This window comes from Puntigrus tetrazona, chromosome 10 (assembly GCF_018831695.1).
Source record: "Puntigrus tetrazona isolate hp1 chromosome 10, ASM1883169v1, whole genome shotgun sequence".
In the NCBI taxonomy this organism is placed as follows: Eukaryota; Metazoa; Chordata; class Actinopteri; order Cypriniformes; family Cyprinidae; genus Puntigrus; species Puntigrus tetrazona.
Genome location: NC_056708.1, coordinates 13,272,797 through 13,296,395, shown reverse-complemented (window position 1 = coordinate 13,296,395; position 23,599 = coordinate 13,272,797). Strand labels below are relative to the sequence as shown.

Here is a 23,599-nt window from a genome sequence, read left to right as displayed (position 1 = left end):
AAACTGGGACTTGGCAGGGTGTCTGGCCTAATTACCTCTTCTATAGTGAGAAAGACAAACAGCTGCCAAAAATACTTTGAATTCTATGCCAAAGAGAGTTGAATCCTCACCCTTGGGCTTTAGCTTCATAATAGTTTCCTACTTCCTCATTTGTACATTTAAGCTGTGTTGAAACTGTAGGTGAATCTTATGCTCACACTGTCTGCTTTTTTGCTGCAGATGAAGTGACAAAATGAGGTCAGATGAGTAAAATGCAGTCTATGTTTTTTCGTTTGCATTATACATGTACGAAGTCTTGCTGTGAAAGTGAGCATGACTGTTGTACAGTTGTTCTTAAAACAAGGAACTATAGGTAAAGACTGTGCCCAGGGGATAACAGGCTGATCTCCATATATCACAAGTGATTTAGTATTTCATATATTAGTATATCTGAGTGCATTTCGCAATACTGATGACATCTTTTTTTGAAACTCTACTCTGATTTTGGTTCTAATGCGAAACATCTAGAAATAAATTGTAATACTTTTCGGGAAAAAAACAAAAAACAGTCTATGTTTATTTCTGCCAGTTACTGGTGTGTTTTTTGCATCATGTTGGATTCTGGGTAGAGAACTGATTGTACCTGTGTAGAGGTATTCGGGCTGGTAGCTTGATTTAACGGTGAGGGTTTTGTTGTCGCCGATCTCTCTGGTTAGCAATAATACAGAGGCGATGACCTGGAAGTTGTTGTTGCAGGAGAGGGCGATGAGGAGATGCAGGAGTAACCTCTTGCTGTGCTCAAAAACCTCTGGCCGGTAATGATCCAAACCTGAGAGGACAGAGATACACAGATAAATGAGCTAAAATGATTTGAGCTTAATAGAACAGAAGCCAGTGAAGTGGACAGAAACAACATTCTGAACATACGTAAATGAAACTGCTTTCAAAGTATGTTCCCACTGTACAGTCGCATAACATAGATAACACATCAAGTTCCCAAGGAGAAGCACAGATGCATACTTGTAATAGAGTGCAAGTGTTCAGTGCAGAAATTATAATGTACGTTAGTGAAGTTATTTGAAGTTTAAAATTGGTGCTCAAATGACGCTTTACTAAGTCCAGCCCCCCTTAGTTACTGTTGCTACGTCCGACAATCCATGCCGGTGTGAGACACTGACAAAGAGACACTCACAGCACTGATAAACAAGATAGACTAGGTACATTTTTGTATTAAATAAAATTTTAGATTTAAAATTTCGTAATTTTTTTAAAACATAAACAAAAACTCTTTCATTTAGCAATTAATTCAAGTAGCAATTAATTTCGAGTAACACGTGAACCAATTGTCTCTTCCTTTTTAATAGTTGTATCACAAAATAAATATGAACGAACACCAGACTGTATCATTTCACCCCAACACTATTTTTTTAAGTTCATAACATAAATCTACTCTGCTGTCTGGTTTGTTTGTCAAACAAAATGGCAGATTCGACATTATAATTGGTAATTTTATGAAGCTATCAGAATATTTTTTGTATTCTCTTTTCTTTTTGTATTTTCTTTTTCTTTTTGTGTGCAAAGAAAACAAACATAACTTTATTCAATAATTCTTCTCCTTCTGCCATTATAAGTTCAACATAAGAAGCAGCACACGCATACATTGTTGACATGCAGAAGGAAAGCGTGAGTATGCATCAAATATTCTTCACAATGGTGGAAACTAGGTGGATGAGTAGAAGAAGAACCTTTTAATAAAAAAGTATTCTCATAGCTTTGTAAAATTAGGGTTGAACCTCTGATATCACATGAGCAATTTTACCAACGTCCTTGCTACATTTTTAGGCCTGGAAACATTTCAGTTGTCTATGGAGGGTCAAATGGCATAAATGTGTGCTCCAAAGATGAGCAAAGGTCTTACAGGTGTGTAACTACATAAGGGTGAGTAATTATTGACAGAATTAGATTTTTGCGTAAACTGTCCCTTTAAGAACTAAACTAACCACTGCCCTGCACTGCACTGATGGGGTTATTATTCACATAGAAACAAAAGAATCAAAACACTCCCACAAAGCATCTATAAATACCTGAATACTATAAATCAATATTATTTATCATTATTTTCATATTGTTTTTAGATACAAGTTTCAAATATTATTCCGATCAAAGTCTGTAGTGTTGTGTTAACTGGAAAAAAAACAAAAGGTTGTCGAAACGTGAACGGTCACTGTTCACAGGTATCACAGGTACGCCTCTAGTCAAAAGGCATAAAAAAGAAACGTGTTGTGGGTAGGAGGTACTGACGACATTAAGAGTCTGAGAGAGATAAGCCATGAGTAGATGGTATTTCGCCAGTCCTATCTTTTCTCCTTCTCCTCCTTGTTTTCCATCACAGACATTTTTCACATTTCTGGCATTGTTGTGCTGTGTTATTCAGAACGACTGCTGGGGTGAATTACTGTGAAGAATGCAGGCACTATATAGACCAGATTTCACAGAGAGACACCCAAACATAAACTCCCTCATTTCTTTCACCTGAAAAGGTACAGTCCAGATCAGGGGGTTCTCCACATTTTATCAATGAGGAGAGAGAAAGAGAGAAAAAAACTAAAGAGTCCCCACCTAGGAATAGTGCATGAAGAAGCAGTGGCAGGTGTAGTGCCCAGTCTTCTCTCACGCTGTGGTCCACTACCATCTCCGTCATGAAGATCACAGCTATGTTACACCTAAAGGCACACACACATGAAACAAGAATAGTGTTACATACTAGTTGCAGTATCCACTGATAGATGTTCATATACAAAAAGAGAACTGTGTCCTAATGATTATGTGGATATGCAAAATTTCTAAATCTTGATTGCATCTCTTCTGTCCATTATTTCCCATCCTCTCTATTTTGCAATCAAAATTATATAAATGCCTTAAACAAAGGCATACAGGGTCAAGCTGAAATTGTGACTATGAATCACCTAATTAAATTCAAGATCCATTAAAATACCGAGCAGTATAGACAGATGGCTCTTCATTTGGTTTTCACATATCCAGACAGAAAACAAAGAGTGAATTTTATTTTTAGCAGGTATTCCTGTTATGCAATTCTACTCATTTTTTCAATAACTCATGAGTTTTTTTAATGTATATCCGACTGTTCAGGTGTCAGCATGAGTCTGCACAGATCTGATGAACTTGAAAGATAGTTTATAAAAATCCCAAATATGTTGTTGCACCACCCTCTTATGCATGCCTAACTGTCTGAACCTCCCTCCTGAAAAGTCATTAAACGTCAGAAGGATGCTGGTAAGAGTTTATGGTGTAAATGTTTAGATTAAGGAGGAGGGTTGAACATTTAAAATAAATCTTTGTTTTAATTTTTTCTGACTTCATTAAATTGCAAATAATCAAAAGCAGAAGGAAGGCTCGGGTGGTACCTGTGAAGAGGTCCTCGTGGGGTGATGGTCTCAGGCAAGTAGTCCACCAGCGGGGCCCAACAGCCTCCATTCACAGGCATGGGAAGAGGCTGAGGTCTGTTACTCTCCAATACACTGATCAACCAGGCAGCATACGGAGGCAGAGGGTCATCTGTTAACACACACAATAGGAGTCAAAACTTATCTGGGTTAACAGAGTTACCAGGAAACCAATGTGAACAGAGTAACCAAAATACCATACCAAATACCATAACTGAGTAAACTGGCATTAAATATTGACTTCAGAAAGTAGGAATAGACCAGAGTGTACTATTATACTATTAAAAGCTATAACTACAAATAATTCGAAATTATAAGACATTAAAACTTTTCTTATGAATATTCATGAGAAGATGCAACATATTACAAAGTTATTTATAATGCATTATGCATTTATTACAATGTCTTAAGAATACCCTTATAATGTATTATAAATACAGGCTTTATAGAAAGTGTTACCAATATTTCTACAATTTTCTTCAAAAGCATTATATGTTATTTTATCTTCATATTAATCTACACAATTAATAATTCTAAATAAACATTCAATAAAAAACACAATTCAATAAAAAAGAATAATACTAACATTTTATTTAAATCTAAATTAAAGAGGAATTTTAGTCTGTCACTTCTTATAACCATCTGGTGTGATGAGTCGACTCAGAGCGGATTATGCAAATAACTTCTTATCATTTATCTTCATTAAAGCTGCCTTCTTGTCACTCATCTATCAGCTGTCATGACAGGTATGTAGGCAAGACAACATACCCAAATACACAGACAAAGGCGTGGAGCATGACCTTAATTTCAGTACCTAAATCATAAATACAAAGCAGCAATGCTCTAGCGAGCATGTATTATTATAGGTATATACAGTATGCACCAAATGGTAAGTCACATGTACAATTGTCAGCTGTTAGAAATTTAAAGCTGTAAAACAATGAGTGCAAATGTATCCTTAGTCATATGTGTCAGTGTGTGGATTGACAGCTGTGAACCATCTGTTGCTCTGTTCTTGTAATCTGGGGGATTACTGATTATAACACACTGCTCTGTGAACCGTAAATTGACCACTACTACATGTATAATACAGGTTGAAAGAAGAACTTACTCTTCTCCTCATCGTATGAACCTCCTGAGCTGTTGCTATAGCGTGATTCCAGACGGTTATGAGCCCGGGCTGCATTGCTCAACCTGAGAAAATGTGTGCACAAAATATATGTTGAAGAACATAGAATGCACATGCATTATGACTTCATGTATTAAGTAGCTGCTTGACCTACTTAGTATATGTGACCCTGGACCAATAAAAAAGTCATAAGGGTCAATGTTTTGAAATTGAGATGAATAAATAAGCTTTCCATCGATGTATGACTTAGGTTTTGTCTCCCAGGGTCAAATATATGTGGTATATGAGAATTCACAGCCCATATAGTAGTGAGGAATTTAGTGTATAAAAAATTCAGCCTTTCTCCATTTTTTAAAGAAAGAGTGAAGAGTGAAGAATAATGTACCTCTCTTCATTCTCTCTGACGATCTTTGCCTCATCCGTGTCCTGGAAGTTTTCTTGCCCAGCCACTACTGTATTGCTGCTAGATGTTGTGCCTTTGCAAACAAACAAAAACAGAATATTTAACCATTATTAGGTCAGAACCATACATTGGTTTAAAAAATTCAAAGCCCTCAGGAATATATGCCTCACCTGAGGCCACAACAGAGGTCTTGTTGCTGGCAACAAAACGGTAAAAGGGTGGGTTGTCGCAGTGTAGGACCACTGGGTTTACAGGGTCTGTCTGCTGTAGCTCAAAAAGCAACTCCTCCATGGTTTGAATGGTGTTGTTACGACACAAGTATATCACCACTTTCTTAATCTAAAAACAGTTCAAAACAAATTTAATCCATTATAAAGATCTAATAAAATTAAAAGTGTCCCATTTGTGTGTCTTTTCCTTACATAAGGCAGCAGTGTAGTGTCACTGCTGACTCCACATAAGCTTATGAGGAACTGCAGCGTTATTCTCAGGTTGTTACTCCACTTGTCATTAGCCACAAGAGCATTCCAGGCATTCTCCATCTCAGGACCTGGGACTTCATCTCCATACTGATGCAAAAATAACATTTAGACATTAGTTGACTGCTGAACCATTGAAGATGTTATTTTCAATTGCAGATTTATTATAGGATTGTATAATGTTAGGCAATAATTATTGAATAAACATAATTATTATTTAGTCTTCCTCTACTCCTCATCTCTTTGCAGTGCGGTAGAATCAACTGAGATATTAAAGATATCTTTAGTAATTTGAGCATTTTTCACTTGGATTGGTTGAATCATTACCACAACTGGCAATTTAAGCAATGTAGTGCCTCTCACCTTTGCGGTCATGAACATGAGGTTGTTTAGGACCAGTGAGGTGGCCTGCAGAGAGCCCCAACCATTGCCTTTGAGCCTGTGGGTGATTCCCAGGTTGTCAGACTGCTCACGAGCCTCTTCCTCTGGAGTGCATGGGCTGGAGGTCGGAGGAAGCAGTCCTGTATCAACCAGCTCTATGTTGTTCAGCCACGGCAGCAGGTAGGTCAGCATGATCTGTCTGCCGTTAGGGTGGGTGGTGGGAAACCTCTGGCTGACCTCTGCATGTGTGAAATGATAGCAGGATTAGTGCAAGGTCAAAATTTGAGCTGCAGTTCAACAACAGAGCGTGTTCGACCAGGCCCATTCTTTTACATGTAGGTGTTTATTTGCTTTTGGTGGAGCAACAGTTTGGTGACGCATCCAAACATCCAAGCTAAGAGCTATTCCTTGTAAAGCACGAGTTAGTGTGTCACAACCTACCAGAGAAGAGTGGCAGGGTGAGTTCAGGATACATGCAGGCCAGCTGATTTGAGAGCTGGAAGAGAGAAACACTATATAGTGGTGGTAAAGGACCATGTGTGCCATACAGGATATTTCCAGATTTCTGCCCCACAATCCTCTTTGAGTAAACTGACAACTTGGACTCCAGAACCTGAATGGCACAGGGAAAAAAATGGGAAAAAATATGTTGGCAATGTGTTTATTTTGTAAATTTTTTGGACAGAAAACTTTCTGATATTTATAAACACATTTATAAATAAATCTTTCAGTCAATGAAAGTACGTAAAAAGTAAGTAAAAATCGGAACAATTAATTGCTAAAAGCAACAGGTACCTGCATGAGCTGCATGGATATCTCGTAAATCTCTCTGCTTGTGTCAGATGACTTAAACAACACCAGATTCAAAAGGGTCACAATGTCACATGGATAATTCCTGAAAAGTAAGAACAAAACACAGATTTAAAAAAAAGTATGATCTGCTTATTGAAAATGGGACCATTGCAATGAAGAAGGCTCTAAGTACCTGCTACCGCACACAGTAGCAATAGCTTTGAAACACCCTGAAGCGAGCTGGTATGATCCAGTGAAGCAGCGATCCACAGCCCAGTTAAAAAGATTCACTTGGTCTGGGTTCAGTTCCAGAAGCAAGATAACAACCTCACAGCCCAGCCGATGTACCTGCAGCCCAGAACAATGATTTAAACGTTTAAATGGTTGACAACACAGAACCAATAAAGTCAACAGAGCAGAAAAGCTAAATAAATTAAAATGTGTTCACAGGCCAATCCTGACAGACTTGTTGGTTAAGTTTTATTGACACATATTAGACCAGAGAAAAAGCAGAACATATTAACATGAAGCCTGTTTAGTTTCGACAGGTTAAGACAAAGATTACAGCTGATTGGGGAGCTGTTCCAACAATAAAAAAAAGAGTAAGAAAATGCTTACCCGGAGGTCGTGGCAGGCTAAGATATTGTCCAGCCACTTGTATAGGTATCCGTCTGTAGAAAGGCCCACGTTATCGAACACAGGGCCACAGCATAATACTGCTGACATAGCCTGACAACATTTACACACAGAAACACAGTATTACATCAAAGAAAAACCTCAAATCAAAGCTCAATGTTTTGGAGCATGTGGATAAACCACAGTCCCAACAGGATTAAGACTTTAAAATAAATCGTCATCATGGGACTTTTCAATTTAGCACACAAGGTACTTGTGTCTAACAGCCCTGATCCATTGTGACACACAGAATAGGCTTTTCACAACTTTTTTCTTGAAAAAAAAAGGTCAGAGCATCTGGTACCTGCCAAGTGCAAGCCTTTTGGACAAAGAGGGTGTAGAGAGCTTGGGGAATTTTCCACAAGACGCCCGTCAGTTGTTAATTGAGCAAGCAGGTACTTTCCAGATTGGATTTCAGAGCTTTTCACTTGATTTAGTACTGCTAAAATAACTGTCTCTTTTTTTCCTTCAACTGACTGTAAATTCTAAACTTTCTCTTTCTTAAGTTACAAGAAATGACTGTATGCCAATTATAAGGGAATAAAGTCTTGTTTGATAAAATGTCTGGTCAGATTTTTAATCCAGGTTTACCTTCAAAGCGCAGTACTGGTAGCGTGTGATCTGGTGGTTACGATCACTATAGCGGTCCAGAGGTGTGAACATGACACTGAAAGGCCCGGCCCACTGGCTGAAGAGAATAAAGAGGTGATGCCTCAAGCTCTGCTGGGGGAATAATAACCGCCTGTTGTGGACTAAAAAGAAAAACGGCAATTAGACTTGTAACGAGACAGTGTAAAACAATTCTCTTGTACAATTCCAGTTTGGGTTGGTAAGATTAATGCTTTAAGTAGGTTTCCTATGCTAACCAATTCTACATTCATTTAAATAAAACTGTGAAATATTATTACATCTTAAAATTATTGTTTTACATATACCACATAATTCCTCAGAAATTATTCTAATATGCTCATCTGGTATTTAAGAAACATTTTTCGTAATTTTGATATATAACACTTTAGTGAACACATTTTTTCTTTCATTGCTGAATAGAAAGAATTGAATAGAAAAATTTTGACATTATATGTCTGTACTCTCAATTTTAAAGTGTGTCATATTTATTCATAAAACAAAAAAAGAGCATGTTGCCACACTAAACCTCACATCTTATATCCATCTTTCTGATTTGAGAGCTAGCTGTGACGCAGGGCTTCTGGTGGGCTCATGTAGGCTGCTGGTGTGTCAGAGAGGATGTTGTGCTTTGCTGGTCTGAGGGTTTTCTTGGTCAGTCAGCACGTATTAATCATAGCCAGAACAGTTCTATTCATAGCTCTGCTCCTGGGCCTTTAATAAGTGACTCATTCAGTGTTAGAACCTATTGAGCCTTTGAAAAGGCGGCATGTTTGGGTAACCTTAGACATCAAGAACCATGTATCAATGGCTCTATTATATCAGCTAAAATATCTGACCTGCTCTCGCTATGCTCTCATTATGCTCTTCGGTATTATGGCGTGTATTTGTGGGTATTTCCAGTATTTATTGTACTCCGGGAAAGAAATTTAAGATGCTAATGCTAATTTTTAATTACCTGGAACACACTGGATGAGGTTTGCCACCATTCCACTGAAATGAGCTCTCATGTCTTTCAAAATGTCCAGCTCTTTGTCATTCTCTGCTTCTAAGAGCATCCGGGTCAGATCGACATACTCAAGGAACAGGGCTCCTAAAGCCAGGGAATCTCGTTCCAATGCCCCATTGGTACTGCAGAGAAGACAAAACTGAGTAAAACAGATGCACGAAGGATTTTAACAAGACTTTCCCTTTTTAATTTAAAAGAGGTCAAAGACATCTTTGTTCTGAAAGAAGATCAGTTTAGAAAGGTAAACCCAGGATTTGACTGCTTAAGTCTACAAAACCGGCCTGGGGAGAGTGAACAAGTTCACCTGTCACTGATGACCCCTGAGTCAGCAAGAAGCTCAAAGATACGCAGCAGCTGCAGCCGGAGCAGATCTCTCCGCTCCCTACGCTTCTTATTCTACAGAGACAGAAAGAAAGAACAACAAAGAGAGAGTTTACATCTAAAAATGTGCATGAGCACTGCCACTGCGCTATGTGCCATTACGTTAGTTGTGGGGTTTTCAAAGTTTCCACAGAGCAGCATTAGGACAGAGCCCTTACCTCGGGTCTCCTCTCCAGAGCTTCTTTCATTAGAGGATGGAGCTCTTCCACCAACTCCCTAAACAAACACACATGTATAAAACAGTCATGAGAAATTTGCAGAATAAAAGCAACATAAATATTTCCATAAATATGTTTTTGACTTCAAAGCCTGGTGTGAATATGCTTTCATTCTGCAGTGTGCTTCTATGAATTCATAACTGACAGAATATGCCAAAATTAAAATTAATTCAGGATTGAAAAGATACATTAAATAGTGCTCAGTGATATTCTAGTATTTTTATACAATACTATAGCATATATTAATATTTTGAATTTAATTTTAATTTTAGCTTCTCATATAATATTTATTTTTTGGTTCACCTGCATTCCAATTACAAATAACATTTTTAGTAGATTTAGATTTAATTAAAAATAACAATACTGCCTTTGCTAAACTACTAGTAGAGTCTTACAGAATCTGTAGATATCTCTCCACTCCTAAATAGCGGCACACGTCAAAATGGAATGACAGTCATCTCTGCAATTTTGTTTGACACACACATTACTTGCTGCTCTCTTCATTTGCTGTTCTCAAATACACATTTTTCACAGCTTCTTGACTGTGTGTGGCAAAAGACCAGAGTGGTTTCCAGAGTTCTTTGATGCATTTAATACAAAACTGCTGGGGTTTGAGAAATAAACCTATGAAAATCGTGAAAATGCAAATATGCTAAATAGCTCACCGGATTGAGAAAGAAGCTTCTTTATTAACAATACCTGAACACAAGGGAATTTGTTCGCCCAAAGCCGAGGACTAGAGATTCTGTGATCTCTAAACTCTCCGATCTCATGAGAGGAACCAGCTGTTTCAGGAGCCACGCCACTGATGGTGTGCCTATCACCTGATCATAAACACATACATATTTTCATGACATCACAATTCTTTCATTTTTTGAATCATTAGTGCTATAAGTGTAATGTACCTTGTTGTCATATGTGATACTGCCATCAGGTGTGGTAGCCATGATTTCAGGTGTAGAGGCTCTCAAATGGCCAGGACTCATGATACTAGGTTTGGCAACACCGAGACACAATATCAAGTAATTCCTCCACAGCGTTACGTAGCCATCGGCTGGACCAGGTGTGCTGGTCTTTTTGGCATAAACTGGACTGCTGCATAAGTACCAGAGAAAGAGGCTCAAAAATCATTTCTACAACATTAACCTGAAATTTTTGACAGTAAAAAATCGTCAAAATGGCAAGTTTTAAGAGTAAAGCTAATGTAAATGCTCACTTCGGGTCAACGAGCGGCATAAGCAACTGTAGGCGTGTGAATGCGTAGGGCCAGGCGTAGCTGAGCGCCGTGGAGCAGTGCTTAGGGAGGTGGTCCGGCCTAAGGAAGCTATAGAGGCAGAGCACCCAGGGGTCCTTCACAGACTGAGCGAAGATCCACACATGAGACGGGCTCTTTACATCATAGTGGCTGTTTACCAGGCGTGCGTTCCACTCTACTAGCCACTGCAGGTCCACGTGATGACTCAGGGGCAGAGTGGCCTTCACAGAACACAGATTTTAAAGCTGAACTTGAGCTAGCATGTGTGAGTGCTACGAGTTCTGTAAAAGCCTTGTGGCACAAATCAATTTTATGCAAGCAGAGGTCAATACTGAGAACAAAACATACGGATATGCAAACAGAAACACATCTGCTGGGTTAATGGGAAATGCTTACAGAGTCAGAGTGGGCCACATGGACGAAACTCTCCAGCACGCTGGGGGCCAACTGGTCCATAACCTCGATCATGGATTTATCGTCATCCTGAGAGAAGAATCACATGACAGCCACGAGGCTCTTGTTGAATAATGTTTATGTTACACTAACAGGTCTAGTACCGATTCGTATTGTATCTGATATCAATCCAAATGCATGTTTAGGATGAATTCAACTGGTCACGTGACATCAAATTGAATACAATCAGTCAATAAACATCAGTTATAACCTAAACTTTTTTTTAACTATAAAATGAATTTATTTCATTTTCTATTAAATTCTCTTTACCATTCTGTCTTACTCTGTGTTTTTTATATGCTGTCTTTTTAATTGTGCAGTTAATAAATTGTATTTTCTATTTTATTTTGTATTAGATGTGTATTCTATTATATTCACCCTGTCTTTTTTCTATTCTGTTGTCTTTTCTATTTCTTTACTCTTTAAATTTTTTATTCTATTCAGTTTTTTGATCTTACTCTATTTTATGCAATCATTTTCTGTTCTGTCTTCTTTATTTTTTACTATTCTCTATTCTATCTTAATTGTGTATAGCAATATATATATATATATATATATATATATATATATATATATATATATATATATATATATAAATGCTGCATTTTTCACTCATTCTTTTTTTATTATTATTATTTAATTATATCCTATATTCTTCTATAACATTTTATTCTGCCTTGTTCTGCATAATTCAGTCCTAATTAGATGTTTGGTTTAATTAGTAGCATTTTATTTTTTTTTGTTTTTCTGGCCTAATCCACTAAAGTTCCAGCAGATTGTCTAACCTCGGCTTGTCCAATGGCTGTAAACAGGCAGCGTATCTCTCGGAGGACGGACACAGCCAGTTTGCGGGTGCTGGTCTGGCAGGAGCACAGCAGCAGCAGGGCCAAACCCTCCACAGCGTGCAGCACCGTGGAGTGAGGACTGCGCTCGGGCGGCAGTCTGGAGCTCCCGCTGCTATGAGTTCCCATCTGAGGTCATCGAATATAAACACATACACACGATCATGCCCACAACTCCCAAGAACTATTTACACTGGCTAAGTAAGCATAGCCAGCCAAGAGAACATTTTCATGCACAACGCGCTGATACCTCCGCCGAGCGTTTTCCAGGCGCCTGTATCGCTAGCCTCCACTGAGTCAGAAAATGCAGCAGCAGTTTAACAGACGAGTCCTGCAGGCCCTGCTGTGTGTCCTGCACTTCACGCAGCAGGAAGTTAGTGTACCCAAACAGCACGTCTTCTCGCCAGTCGGAGAAATCTAGCAGCAGACTCTGCAGGGAATTCTGGGCAATGAGTCTGAGTTCATCATCCATGTGGACAGTCAGCCTGCAAAAAGGAAAATAGTCAGTGACGATTATGGCTTTTTATTGCAAGGTGTATTTTTAGTCAAAGGGTGCGTGGTGAACCTCACCTGGCCAAGAGATCGATGAGCTCAATTTTAGACAAACCATCTGGCAGGATACGGGGAATGGCTGCAACGCATGTCCGGAACAAGTCAATCTTCGGTTTTCTCTCACCACTGATCCATGAGAGAAGGAATGAGTTATGCAAAAGTAAACAATGAGAGAAACAAAAGGAAACAGGAAAAAAAGAGAATGTCAAACTGTCTAAATAAGGTGTGTGGGCTGGATATGACTCATACAGTATGTTGTCTGGTTGTGAGCTTTCCCTTCACCCACTCATGTTACACTCAAAGGTAAATAACAGGTGGAGACAGGCCAGAAACAGCTGCTTACGTGATCATGTCCTCAGGTTCCTTGTTAAGCATCTGGGCATTGGTGAGCATCATGCAGCGGCCCACCTCCTTGTCCAAGTGCCTCAGGATGTAGTCAATGGCCTTCCTGACCTGAGAGTAATACAGTGCCATACCTGCATGGAAGGGCATAAACATAAATATACAACAAATTATACAACACAGACAAGCACACAGAAGCAGCTGTTCACTATATAAGTGGCCTGACCTATAAGTTTTGCTTCCTCCTCAGTTAGAGTTTTGCTGAGGTAGGTTTTTTTCTTCTTCAGTGTGTTCCCAGAAGGCAAAGTGGCCCCTGTGTTCGGCATGGGTGGTTCACCATCTTTTTGTTGCAGGTTATCAGCTATGACGAGGAATGCTCTTAGAGCAATGTTCATTCTCTGGACATACACACCACACAAATATCACCAAATGTCCATTTTCTTTAATGACATAAAACTGGGATGGATGCATTTGTATGAGTTTACACTGCTTTACAGAAATATCCAACACTTTTTCTGAGCACTTTTAGGTACATCTGAAGTAAACATGGAGTTGCGCGTTTGAGAATAAACATTACCTCTGGATTTAAACTGAAAGCTTTGGCTGATTTTCCAACACTCAGCAGATCACATATTATTTCTTTCATTGCAAAATCCAGCCTTTCCTTTAGTAAAGAAAGAAACAAAGATGATATTACTGTGTGTTATATAACTGTGTGTTATGTAGATAAAGCCATGACACAAAACATAGATAGATTTTCTTATCAGATGCTTATCAGATGAACAAAGGTGTGTGGGTGTCAAACCTGGGCAATGAACTGAATTATTTTGACAAAGATGTTGAGCGGCATGTCTCTAGGAACAACGCTCCGTGAACCCTTAGGGAACAGTGTTGATATGATTGAGGTGAGACGGCTGGAATAGATAAAAATGTCATATTAACGGATGTCAATCATCAGAATCAACATAATCAAATCTTAATCTTCATTGTTACTTGAATGTGATCCATTTTATTTCTCATATTACATTACCTTTGTGTTGCAGTGTTGCTTTCACATTTGATTCGGATCATGTAGACCCACAGCAGCCGATAGAGTGATTCAAGTGCCACGCGAGCCATTTTATGGTCTTTGTTCTGAAAGAAGAACACTTCGCTGTAACTCCCAGTTACGTTCCTGCGACGCATCTAATAAATTATGCTCACCAAATGTGTGCAGTTCTGCATAATTTCCACTAATTCCATAATTGCTATTATTTCATTGGCTCATTATTTTTCTTTCTTTCATGTTTGGTGTTTCTTGGCTTTTGAGATAATTTCCCTTTGACTTTTGACCAAACGTGGGCACAGAAGCAAACGGGATCTTTTTTCTACAGGTCGAAACCTTCATTACATAACAAGTCAGCAGCTCTTAGACTAAATGAAGCAGACCGCTGCAAGTACAATATGACAACTGAGAGATAACAGAAATCAGATAAAAGCTGAAAGCTTGAAGCAAAGATTCAGTAAATTGTTAAACATTTTGCCAGAAGGTCTCTCAGTGCTGCACTTCATGGTTGTTATTTGCCCCGACTCATTTTATTCATTCTTTCACGCTGCCTCTCACACCCCCACACAGGTGTAAAGACTGAATTGCTGAGTACAGAATGTACAATGAGATGTTAAAGCAAATGATAAAGGATTCTACAGTCCTACCAGCCTCCTGTTTCAAGCAAACAAAACATTCCTACAATTTGCTGCCCTCCCTCTGCATTTCATACATTTTTAACAGCGATTTGCTTGTAACTACTGCCACTTTAAATATCTGTGCACTTGACTGATGGTCTCCAATGATTAAAATAACATGCAATCACATGATGATGCTTACACACTGCCTTGCACAACAAAACTGCATTCATTTTTTCATATGATCTGTTGCAATATGCTCATCCATAATCATATAAGGTCATCACACAGGCTTTTTGGATCACAAAGACTTACTTTCAGGTTGGACAAGCAGTTGTTGAGGAAAACATGCCATCTGTTTAGAAAGATTTGCTTCTGGCTCACACACAACAGACATGTTACCAATGGATACAGAGCCTGAGAAAGAAAAAAGATAGATCAGTGATTATATTATATGTCCTTAACTAAAATTATATAATTGGATGGCTGATCAGAACAATGTGTACTCAATCTCTCTTTCCACTACATCCATTTACAGAATGTCCTTTACAATTCAGAAACACACACATTCCTACTTAATATTATTATTAATTATGGTAGCCACAAATCCAATCAAAATCAAGCAAACCATATCTTCACCAAGTCAAAGCTATAATCCAAAAATGATTAACATAAATATCATTTTAATAGTAATCATTTTTTATAGAATTTAATAGTGTAAAATCATTGCAGTAACTATGTTGGTCCAAATTCATTGAACAGTTTACCAAGAAAATGTCTGATAGCTCATTCATGTCATTAATGCAAATTATTAAAACATTTCATATCATTTATTTAAGCGTATACAGCTATCTTTTCAGAAGCCCAGCTGTGAAACCTATTTTAGAAAGTACTTTGCTTACATAATCATTTTCGACTTCACTTGTTATCTGGATTGTTAAATATTTAGCGCCAATTTGTGGCAAACAAATCAACTGAAACGATGCCCATTAACACGAAATGTCAAAATGCACAACTCACACACATTACACAGCTATTGAGTGCCACAGGCCAGGAATGTACAAAATGAACAGTTGTAATGTTAAGTTTTGAAAATGTGAAAAATGTTTACAGATGGTCTGTTTGGCACATCGCAGACAGCAAAAACATGTCAGCTATGAGCCAATTACTGTAGACACATCTCCCTCTACTGCTCTCAAGCATGAGAAAAGAGAGCCAGACTTGCCAGAGAGTGTTTCTTCCTGGATGACAGGTCTAAAGTTGTGTCGTAGAGAGTTTCCACAAAGTTCCTCAAACAGGGCACATTCACTTCATTCTTTACCGTCTGAAGAGAAACGTCATATTGTGAATGAATTGCAGTCTGAATAGAAAATCTGTGCATCAAAAATTTTATCTGCATAAAGTATTCTGTAAACTTTTTCTTAAATTCTAATTTGGTGCGTAAATGAAAAATATGCATAAATACGTAAAATATTTAAATATTCAAATACTTGGCAGAGTTTACTGCAGCAAAGACAGCTGTACTTACTGCAGCTACAGGAACGAGTATCTCTACGAAGAGTCCAGCCAGAGAGTGTTTAATGTCCTTATCTTTCACCTCCAAGAAATACTGAGCACACTCCTATTAACATATAAGAGTACAAAAGAAAGGCTTTTATTTATCATAGTCCACGCTGTTTATCAATTAAAATAGAGCATTTGCAGTATTGATTTGTGTACCTGCATAAACTGGAAAGATGCTTCAAAATCTTCCACTGGGTACATTTTTATACGAAAGAACTTGACCCCCATAATAAGGCTGATGGTGCTCTGGACCACATACGGGCTCTGCTCTTTCTGCCTGAGCTCCTTCAACTCTGAGATGAATTTCTTCCTCACTGCAGGAAACCTGCATAATAACAATAAAAATATAGCATAAAAGCAAAGCTTTGTCTTGATTCCCATCATTCTGCAGTGGTAATTTAACTACAAATTGTTGCTTGTTTATATTTGCATAATATATCTTATTGCTTATGATGTTTCTCATTCTCAAGTCTAAATGAATAAATGAATTTATGCTAATGCACAAAAATACAACGACACATGAACATATATGTCACTCTACATGTACACATAATTTAAAAACACTGCAGACAGTATACAAAATGGTTTCCCACTATTTTAGATAAACTGACCAAAACTCAATTCCCAATTTACTCAAAACTTTTAAAGTCATTTCACTTTAAAGTATGTTTTATAATCTTTGTTTGAGGGCTTATCTCAGCATGAGTGACATATGCAATCAACTGCAACTAAATTAATATTTGACATATTAGTAAAGTAATTAAATCAAATTACAATGAGAAGCTCGAGTTTCAATTCACTCCACCAAAGTCAGCAAATTCTGTTTGGCCGGGACTTGGATGCTTCTTGTACACATGCGTTAGGGAGTGTTTGTGTGTTTGTGAGTTCACTCTGACAGAGGGAGAGATCTTCAGCCCTATATTTAGAAAGGCATCTGGAGCGGGAATAGGGAGGCATCTCTCTCTGTAAGACTTGATGTTTGTTTTAGGTGAGCTACAAACTGACTGGCTACTTTCCCATTAAGAGAAATAATGTGTATTTGCACTGTACACACTGTTTGACTGGATTATGCTATTTATCACATACTGCACAGGGGGAAGAACAGACCCATGCACACCTAACAAGTCGTTCAATTTCAACAAACACATGTAGACTCCAGAATTGTAAAACTTCCTTATTATTAGTGCAGCCACAAGGACATTTTTCACACTATTAAATATGGAAAGAGGCCATTACAGTCAGTACTGGTCCTCTCATACTTATAGGGAGAAGCTTCATCTTTGTGTGGCACTGATGAAGCTCCCTGTGAAGATGACGAGACGTCTCGTCTATCAGGGTAATGGGCTCCCATTAGTGTTTCATCTAACACTAGACACTCTGTCACAGGAAGAAGAATACTGCCATCATTTTAAGCTTGAAACCAGGTCGCTGGCTTCAAAAGGTATCATGGAGTCATCCATTTCGAGGTGAGGTGGGAATTTTAAAGCTAATGTATGTGGTTTTGCTTCAGTATCTAAGGTTTACAGTGGTGTCCCAGCACAGCATTGGTTTCAATGGTCCAAAATCTGACTCAACATAACTGTATACTAAACCTTAATCTATTTTGCTGTTTAATAATTTACCTGGACTGGGCCACGACACCGACAACCTCTGCATACAGATCAGCCACTATGTGCATGTTGATTGTGTTGGGCCCAAGGTATCTGCATGACAGAAAAAGACCATTGTTTTTACTGATTTAACAACACTTACATTTACAGTGAGTACACTCGATTGAGGGAAAATTCTAATAACATAAAATGCTTATTAGGCAGCTTTACTCATGCAAACACATGCTGGAAAATAAAGGATTTTGGTGGATGCGGTAAAGAACTTAAACGGATCATCACCCCTCTTTGTACTTGAAGTGTTTGAAGGCCAGGTTAATGACTTCCTGAATGAGACCGTCCAGAAGAGGGTGGAGAGGGATCTACAAAAGAGAGCCAGAAAAAGGATGAGTAAAAAGACCTAAATAAACATAAATTAAATAACAGAATCTAATTAAACAACGCATTTCATTAATTAATATATTTACTTCTTACTATATAGTACAATAAAATACAATGTAATAATAAATCAAAATAAAAATATTTTTTATTCAAATTAAATTAATAATTATACATATACATTTATTACACATAGAAAAAATATAAATTTCAGCTTCTTCTTGATTTTTTTTTTTTTTTTTGAGGCAGGTTGTCAGGTTCGTGGCTGCTCAATCATAACCTACCTGTTTTAAAACCTCAATAAGCACCAGTGAGAAGATGAAGTCTATTGCTAAGTCCCTCCTTTCCATCAGATAATCCTTCTGCTGTTCGTCACTGAAAGAGAGCGGGAACAAGAAACCGAGTAAATCACATTTTAATAAACAATCACTGCTTGCTCAAGTCAATAATATAAATATGCTTCCGGGGTTTGTGCCATGAGAGATTCAGAATTCCTCTATGGCCTGTATTTGATTCTGATGCACTGATGTAACCAAACCTAACTGCCAATAACGATATTTGATTACGGTCTGCGGACATGAGATCGCATATCAGTGCTGAGGAATTTCTACCTTGCCTTTACCACTAATATGTGGCAAAGAATATAGGCTAAGAAAATGTTTCAAGCAAACTATTTCTAAAATATACTATTAAAAAAACTATATTATGAAAGTAGGCTTACATAAAAATGTCCACGGGATAAAGATCCAGCAGACGATGCTAATCTTGTTAGCGCAACTATTCAAAAACAGCCAATCATCACAGCCCTTTAGCTATTACTGGCCTAATGTCAGATGAGCTGCTGTGCAGTGCACTGCAGTAGAGATTGTATTTCATAAGATGAAGGCAAGGCTTCCTGACGACAGGCATCAATCACATGCTTTCATCCACACTAGATCACACATACATAAACACATAAATATACACTTGCAGAGAATACTATTATCACACTTATGCAAAAGACATTAAATCAGATTAAACTGACTTAATGAGCAGATACTTGACTTTGTGTGCTCTAGTTTTATCTTAGGTATACTCTATAGACAGGGTTCAAACTGACTAAAACTTTCATCATACCCTTATAGTCTTTTTATTTTTTATATAAAGGGTTTGCCAATTGTAACGTTTTAAAAATAGTTCAGAAACTTTAAAGTAACTTGGTGAAAATTTGTAACTTTAGTAACTTTGAATGTTGGTGAACACTCACTTTTTGGATTTGGTGTTTGCACGTGGACGGTACTCATGAGACTCATCTTCCAAGCCGTTCTGTCTTTTATACCAATCAAATAGCGTCCGCAGGATGGAGGGAAGACAATACTCAGCAAGAGAGCTCATAGTGCTGATCAGCTGTGGGGAAACATAGGAAGCAGCTTCAGGAAAGTGCTCATCAACTGTCACATCACTAACCGTACAGCACATAATGCAAAGGGAATTAACTTTATGCATGGATTGGAATATTAGCATGATTCTTACTGTAAAAACTGTATGTGAATTTGTTAAACTATGCAGCATCTTTACTTTAAAAACAGAAACTATCTAGCCAATTTATGCAAGAAAAATTTTACATGTGCGTATCGCTTAATTTAAAAAACAGTGGGTAGTATGCTATTGGCAACATTGTTTGAATGTGCCCATATAAAAGACTCCATGTACTATATTACAGTGTAATGGTTTGTCTATATTTGTATAATATATAGTATGCAATATTTATATCATATATAGTATTTAAAATAAAAAATTGCAGTGTGGTTAAATAATTATCCCAAAATTTTCAGGATGGTTTACTACTTCTATTGGAAATTTTGAAGTGTAAATATAAAGAAAGTAACCCTAGTGAATATTTCCCACCAACCACTGTGTTTTAGAGAAGAATTTAGTATTATGTCCCAAAACATGTCAATTCTTCAGTTGCATACTTGAAAATATGTACTGTTTCTCCAGAAAACGAATAAATACTTTTAGGGCATACTGTAGCTTAACTACGCAAATTGAGAAGCAATATAAATTAAATGTTATTATGGGTGGTATTCGGGTCATCAGAAAACAGCCAGAATTGAGATCCAGGGAGTGGATGTGGTTATACAGGCTGAGCTAAACCAAACAGAGGAAGGGAGGGGTGTCTGGCCAGAGACGGCCTGGTATTCCCCCAACCACTGTGAGATGTTCATACACACACACACACACACACACATTCAGACTGCTTAAGAATTCGGAACAGAGGGGTAAAGTCGGGACAGCATTGCACCAACTATAGGAATGCTATTTTTAGAGTCTGACTGATGATGACTAAAAATCTACCAATAGAGAAGGGCACGAAAAGTTGGATGGTATGGGAGCACATCATTTATTCTGTTCCAAAATTGCTTTATCATTTCTAGAGATTATCAATTTTTGGTGGAAAGAAACACAAATATATCTATAGCACTGTCTGTTTAATTGTTAGCGTGTATCTCACCTGATCAAACTGTGGGTCTTCTCCTCTTTGTAGAGACTTGGTGAGGGGCTTTTCCTGCACAGCATCAAAAAGAACTTAAGAGTTAATAATTGGCTGCAGATTCCCAGCGGGAAAACAACTCCCCCCAGATTCCCCCCCAAACAAATGCAAAAAAACATGTTTTGCTCGGGCTGTAGCTCGCATGAGCATTATCATTGATTGAAAGACGTCAGAGAAGACTCTTATACTGATTCTTAGCACTAAAACAACTGTAATCCTCTGAACTTAATCTGAAGATGCCACTGCTTTAATGCCGAGGCGTGGGAAAAAACCCCTTGAAGTCAAGAGGACAACTTAACTGGGGTTGGGTCTGAAGGTCAAACCAAGTGATTAACCCCATAACACACAGACACACTTGTGGACACACGCACAAGCAGTTTCAGGTTAACAAGGGTGGCTATGGTCAAAGCAGAGCTGGGATTCTACAAACAGGTTGAATATAGAGGTCTTCCTCATGGCTGTGATTTGCTTCTAAAGCTAATGATTCTATTATGTTGATCTTTGAATCTGATGTGAAGTCACTGCTGTGATCTGTAAATTGGGAACTGTACATTACTAGCTGTTAATTTGAAAATGCACTTAACAAAACTCAGCACCTCAGTTGTGATGACAAAGTCACAAATTAACTTAAAGCACACACTGACATTACTTAACTGCGTGTGCTAAGAGCTTTGACTGCTTCCTGTTTGGTCCGTGAGCTTTTTGGCTTGAACATATCAAGCAGACAAAACCCATTCCTGTCCACTTAAATCTGCACTCCAGCATAATGGAATTACAGTGATACAGAGAGACCAGGCAACCTGAGCCACTGCAGCAAAAACAGACAGTCTCTCACGGCTATTAGTGCAGTTTGAAGATATATTGTGAAGTATTAACATTCGATGCCTGCCAACTAAAGCAATTACTAATAAAAGCCAAAGCACAGTCATTAATACTTGTATGCCATGGCTGTTACATACCTTTCCTCCTTTCTCTAATTGATTTAGACAGTATACTGTACACTTCCTGTTTTTCTAGACTACTCAACATACCAGAGAATCAGCTAAAATGAGGCGTATTAAAGCCTCAAACCAAACTCTGGTTTGTGGTGACTGCTTTAACATGGGCTAGACATTATTTACTTGCATTTAAGGTCTTGTGTCTCAGAAGATCTGTATGTAAATGCTTTGGAAAATTGGATCCCAAGAGATGCTAAACTTTGTCTTGCCCGAAAAATCATCAGACATCAAATAAAAAAAAGGTCTCTTACCAGTGGTTCTGCCATAATGATGCGTATTTTGCGTTCAGACAGGGTGGTAAAGTTGGCAAACAGGCTTTTGAGGACATACTCGCCCGGTTTGCTCTCTGGGTCCACGGTAACCGGCATAGTGGCAACTGGACCTTTCCTCTCGCCTGGAGAGCTGCTCACTTGGGGGAAGGGGCGCTTTCCTATGGGGGATGCTGGGAATGCACAAAAAAAACTGGATTAGTTTATTATAGATCTTATTAGTAATTCAATAGTTGCGCTAATCAGTGCACTGACAAGCGGTGACATGTTGTGTGGTGCCAGTGACTCTGTTGAATACAACTTGGGTGATTTTCTGTTCCCACACATAAGCAATAGCGTCTGGCCAATCAAATGTTTTGAGATGGAATCAACTTGTCAGATTATCAAATTTTAAAACATGACAGATATTTTGACAGATATGAGATACTGAAAGTGGTGGTGTCAATGTTAGGTTTGAGGCCTGAGTCTATGCCTTCAGAGCACCATGTCACATCGGCCAGGGATGGAGCAGCTGGTGTTTTCATTTTTGGCATGACCATGTCATCGCTCCCAAAGGGGGGAAGGGGGTCAGCAGGCAGGCCGGGGCCGGGGGAGCCCACGTCATGTGGCTGCAGGGGCTTCGAGCATGTGCTCCTCTTAGAATAGACCCCTGCAACCTCACAAGTCACAAGCTGCAAAACGAATAAGGGAAAAAATCCTAATATGAGCAGTTTAAAGAGGCGAGCAGCAGCTTAAAATGAGGCAATTACCTTAAAATGATGATTGCATAAGCGCTTTTAAGAACAGTTTGAGATTAAAACTTTTAAAGGACTGTTCATTAAATCGTTTTTGCTAATATAAAACTAAAGCAATCCATGTCAAAACAGTGAGGCATTGCTCACCCCAAGCAGCATTAAAATTAGACAATTCCACCGCACAGTCAAAATTACACTTTTTAGCACTCAACTAGACCTTTTCAGCTTTTTGAAGAACATGCAAGTGATGTTTGCTTGTGCAAAACCTATCGACACAAAGTTACAGTGTTCGGCAAAGCATTGCTACTGCATGCGGTCTCTGTAATATTCTGGTGTTCAGATATAGTTAGTACATTCTGTCGGTATGCTCCAATGAACAAATGTACGGCATGTCAGGCTGATATTTTGACACGAAAAAATCCCTCTGGCAGACCTCAGACCATGTTAATAAGAGTTCATAACCTGACCACTGCTCAGGTCAAGGGTAGAACAATGGAATGATTAGTACTTGTGCTAAATGACATTTGACAAACCACCTAGATGGAAACCAGAGTATTTAGACGCTGTTGAATGCTTATTATCAAACAAGACCGAAGCACACATTAAACATTTGTTAAACTTAAATTTGGCTTGACAGTCGTCTGTACATAACTTTAATGTCAACAACGTTATTTATGGACAAACAGCGGACGTCAGTTGACACCTCCAAATTTGCTGTTGAGCCTGAGCGGTTCAAACTGAATGAGGAGGGGAGCTGCTGGAAAGGAACTGAAATATTTTGTTCGCTTCATGAGCCTTGAGCACATTATCAGGAATCCACAGAATGCAACCTCCTTACACCAAGAGCTGAGAACATGAACAACACCCACGCACC

General features: G+C 38.4%; 1 protein-coding gene across 11 annotated transcripts in view; it reads right to left on the bottom strand.

Annotated features, from left to right (window-relative positions):
- Nucleotides 1-23,599, bottom strand: part of fryb (furry homolog b (Drosophila)) — a 51,778-nt gene that overhangs the window by 12,915 nt on the left and 15,264 nt on the right. For all 11 annotated transcript variants that reach the window (XM_043250298.1, XM_043250291.1, XM_043250293.1 and 8 more), the window contains 38 exons: nucleotides 21,974-22,164; nucleotides 20,686-20,739; nucleotides 19,438-19,577; nucleotides 18,476-18,566; nucleotides 18,096-18,175; nucleotides 17,829-17,909; nucleotides 16,363-16,531; nucleotides 16,172-16,264; nucleotides 15,869-15,967; nucleotides 14,959-15,060; nucleotides 14,012-14,115; nucleotides 13,787-13,895; nucleotides 13,559-13,645; nucleotides 13,208-13,379; nucleotides 12,983-13,115; nucleotides 12,658-12,765; nucleotides 12,338-12,572; nucleotides 12,031-12,216; nucleotides 11,189-11,275; nucleotides 10,754-11,013; nucleotides 10,443-10,632; nucleotides 10,237-10,361; nucleotides 9,478-9,535; nucleotides 9,243-9,334; nucleotides 8,888-9,060; nucleotides 7,894-8,054; nucleotides 7,246-7,356; nucleotides 6,821-6,975; nucleotides 6,631-6,730; nucleotides 6,277-6,448; nucleotides 5,818-6,074; nucleotides 5,398-5,544; nucleotides 5,146-5,314; nucleotides 4,958-5,048; nucleotides 4,555-4,637; nucleotides 3,405-3,555; nucleotides 2,599-2,702; nucleotides 623-808 (listed from right to left, as the gene is read on the bottom strand). In XM_043250298.1, coding sequence (XP_043106233.1) covers nucleotides 623-808; nucleotides 2,599-2,702; nucleotides 3,405-3,555; nucleotides 4,555-4,637; nucleotides 4,958-5,048; nucleotides 5,146-5,314; nucleotides 5,398-5,544; nucleotides 5,818-6,074; nucleotides 6,277-6,448; nucleotides 6,631-6,730; nucleotides 6,821-6,975; nucleotides 7,246-7,356; nucleotides 7,894-8,054; nucleotides 8,888-9,060; nucleotides 9,243-9,334; nucleotides 9,478-9,535; nucleotides 10,237-10,361; nucleotides 10,443-10,632; nucleotides 10,754-11,013; nucleotides 11,189-11,275; nucleotides 12,031-12,216; nucleotides 12,338-12,572; nucleotides 12,658-12,765; nucleotides 12,983-13,115; nucleotides 13,208-13,379; nucleotides 13,559-13,645; nucleotides 13,787-13,895; nucleotides 14,012-14,115; nucleotides 14,959-15,060; nucleotides 15,869-15,967; nucleotides 16,172-16,264; nucleotides 16,363-16,531; nucleotides 17,829-17,909; nucleotides 18,096-18,175; nucleotides 18,476-18,566; nucleotides 19,438-19,577; nucleotides 20,686-20,739; nucleotides 21,974-22,164 — 5,106 coding nt within the window. The remainder of the gene's footprint in view (nucleotides 1-622; nucleotides 809-2,598; nucleotides 2,703-3,404; nucleotides 3,556-4,554; nucleotides 4,638-4,957; nucleotides 5,049-5,145; nucleotides 5,315-5,397; nucleotides 5,545-5,817; nucleotides 6,075-6,276; nucleotides 6,449-6,630; nucleotides 6,731-6,820; nucleotides 6,976-7,245; nucleotides 7,357-7,893; nucleotides 8,055-8,887; nucleotides 9,061-9,242; nucleotides 9,335-9,477; nucleotides 9,536-10,236; nucleotides 10,362-10,442; nucleotides 10,633-10,753; nucleotides 11,014-11,188; nucleotides 11,276-12,030; nucleotides 12,217-12,337; nucleotides 12,573-12,657; nucleotides 12,766-12,982; nucleotides 13,116-13,207; nucleotides 13,380-13,558; nucleotides 13,646-13,786; nucleotides 13,896-14,011; nucleotides 14,116-14,958; nucleotides 15,061-15,868; nucleotides 15,968-16,171; nucleotides 16,265-16,362; nucleotides 16,532-17,828; nucleotides 17,910-18,095; nucleotides 18,176-18,475; nucleotides 18,567-19,437; nucleotides 19,578-20,685; nucleotides 20,740-21,973; nucleotides 22,165-23,599) is intronic.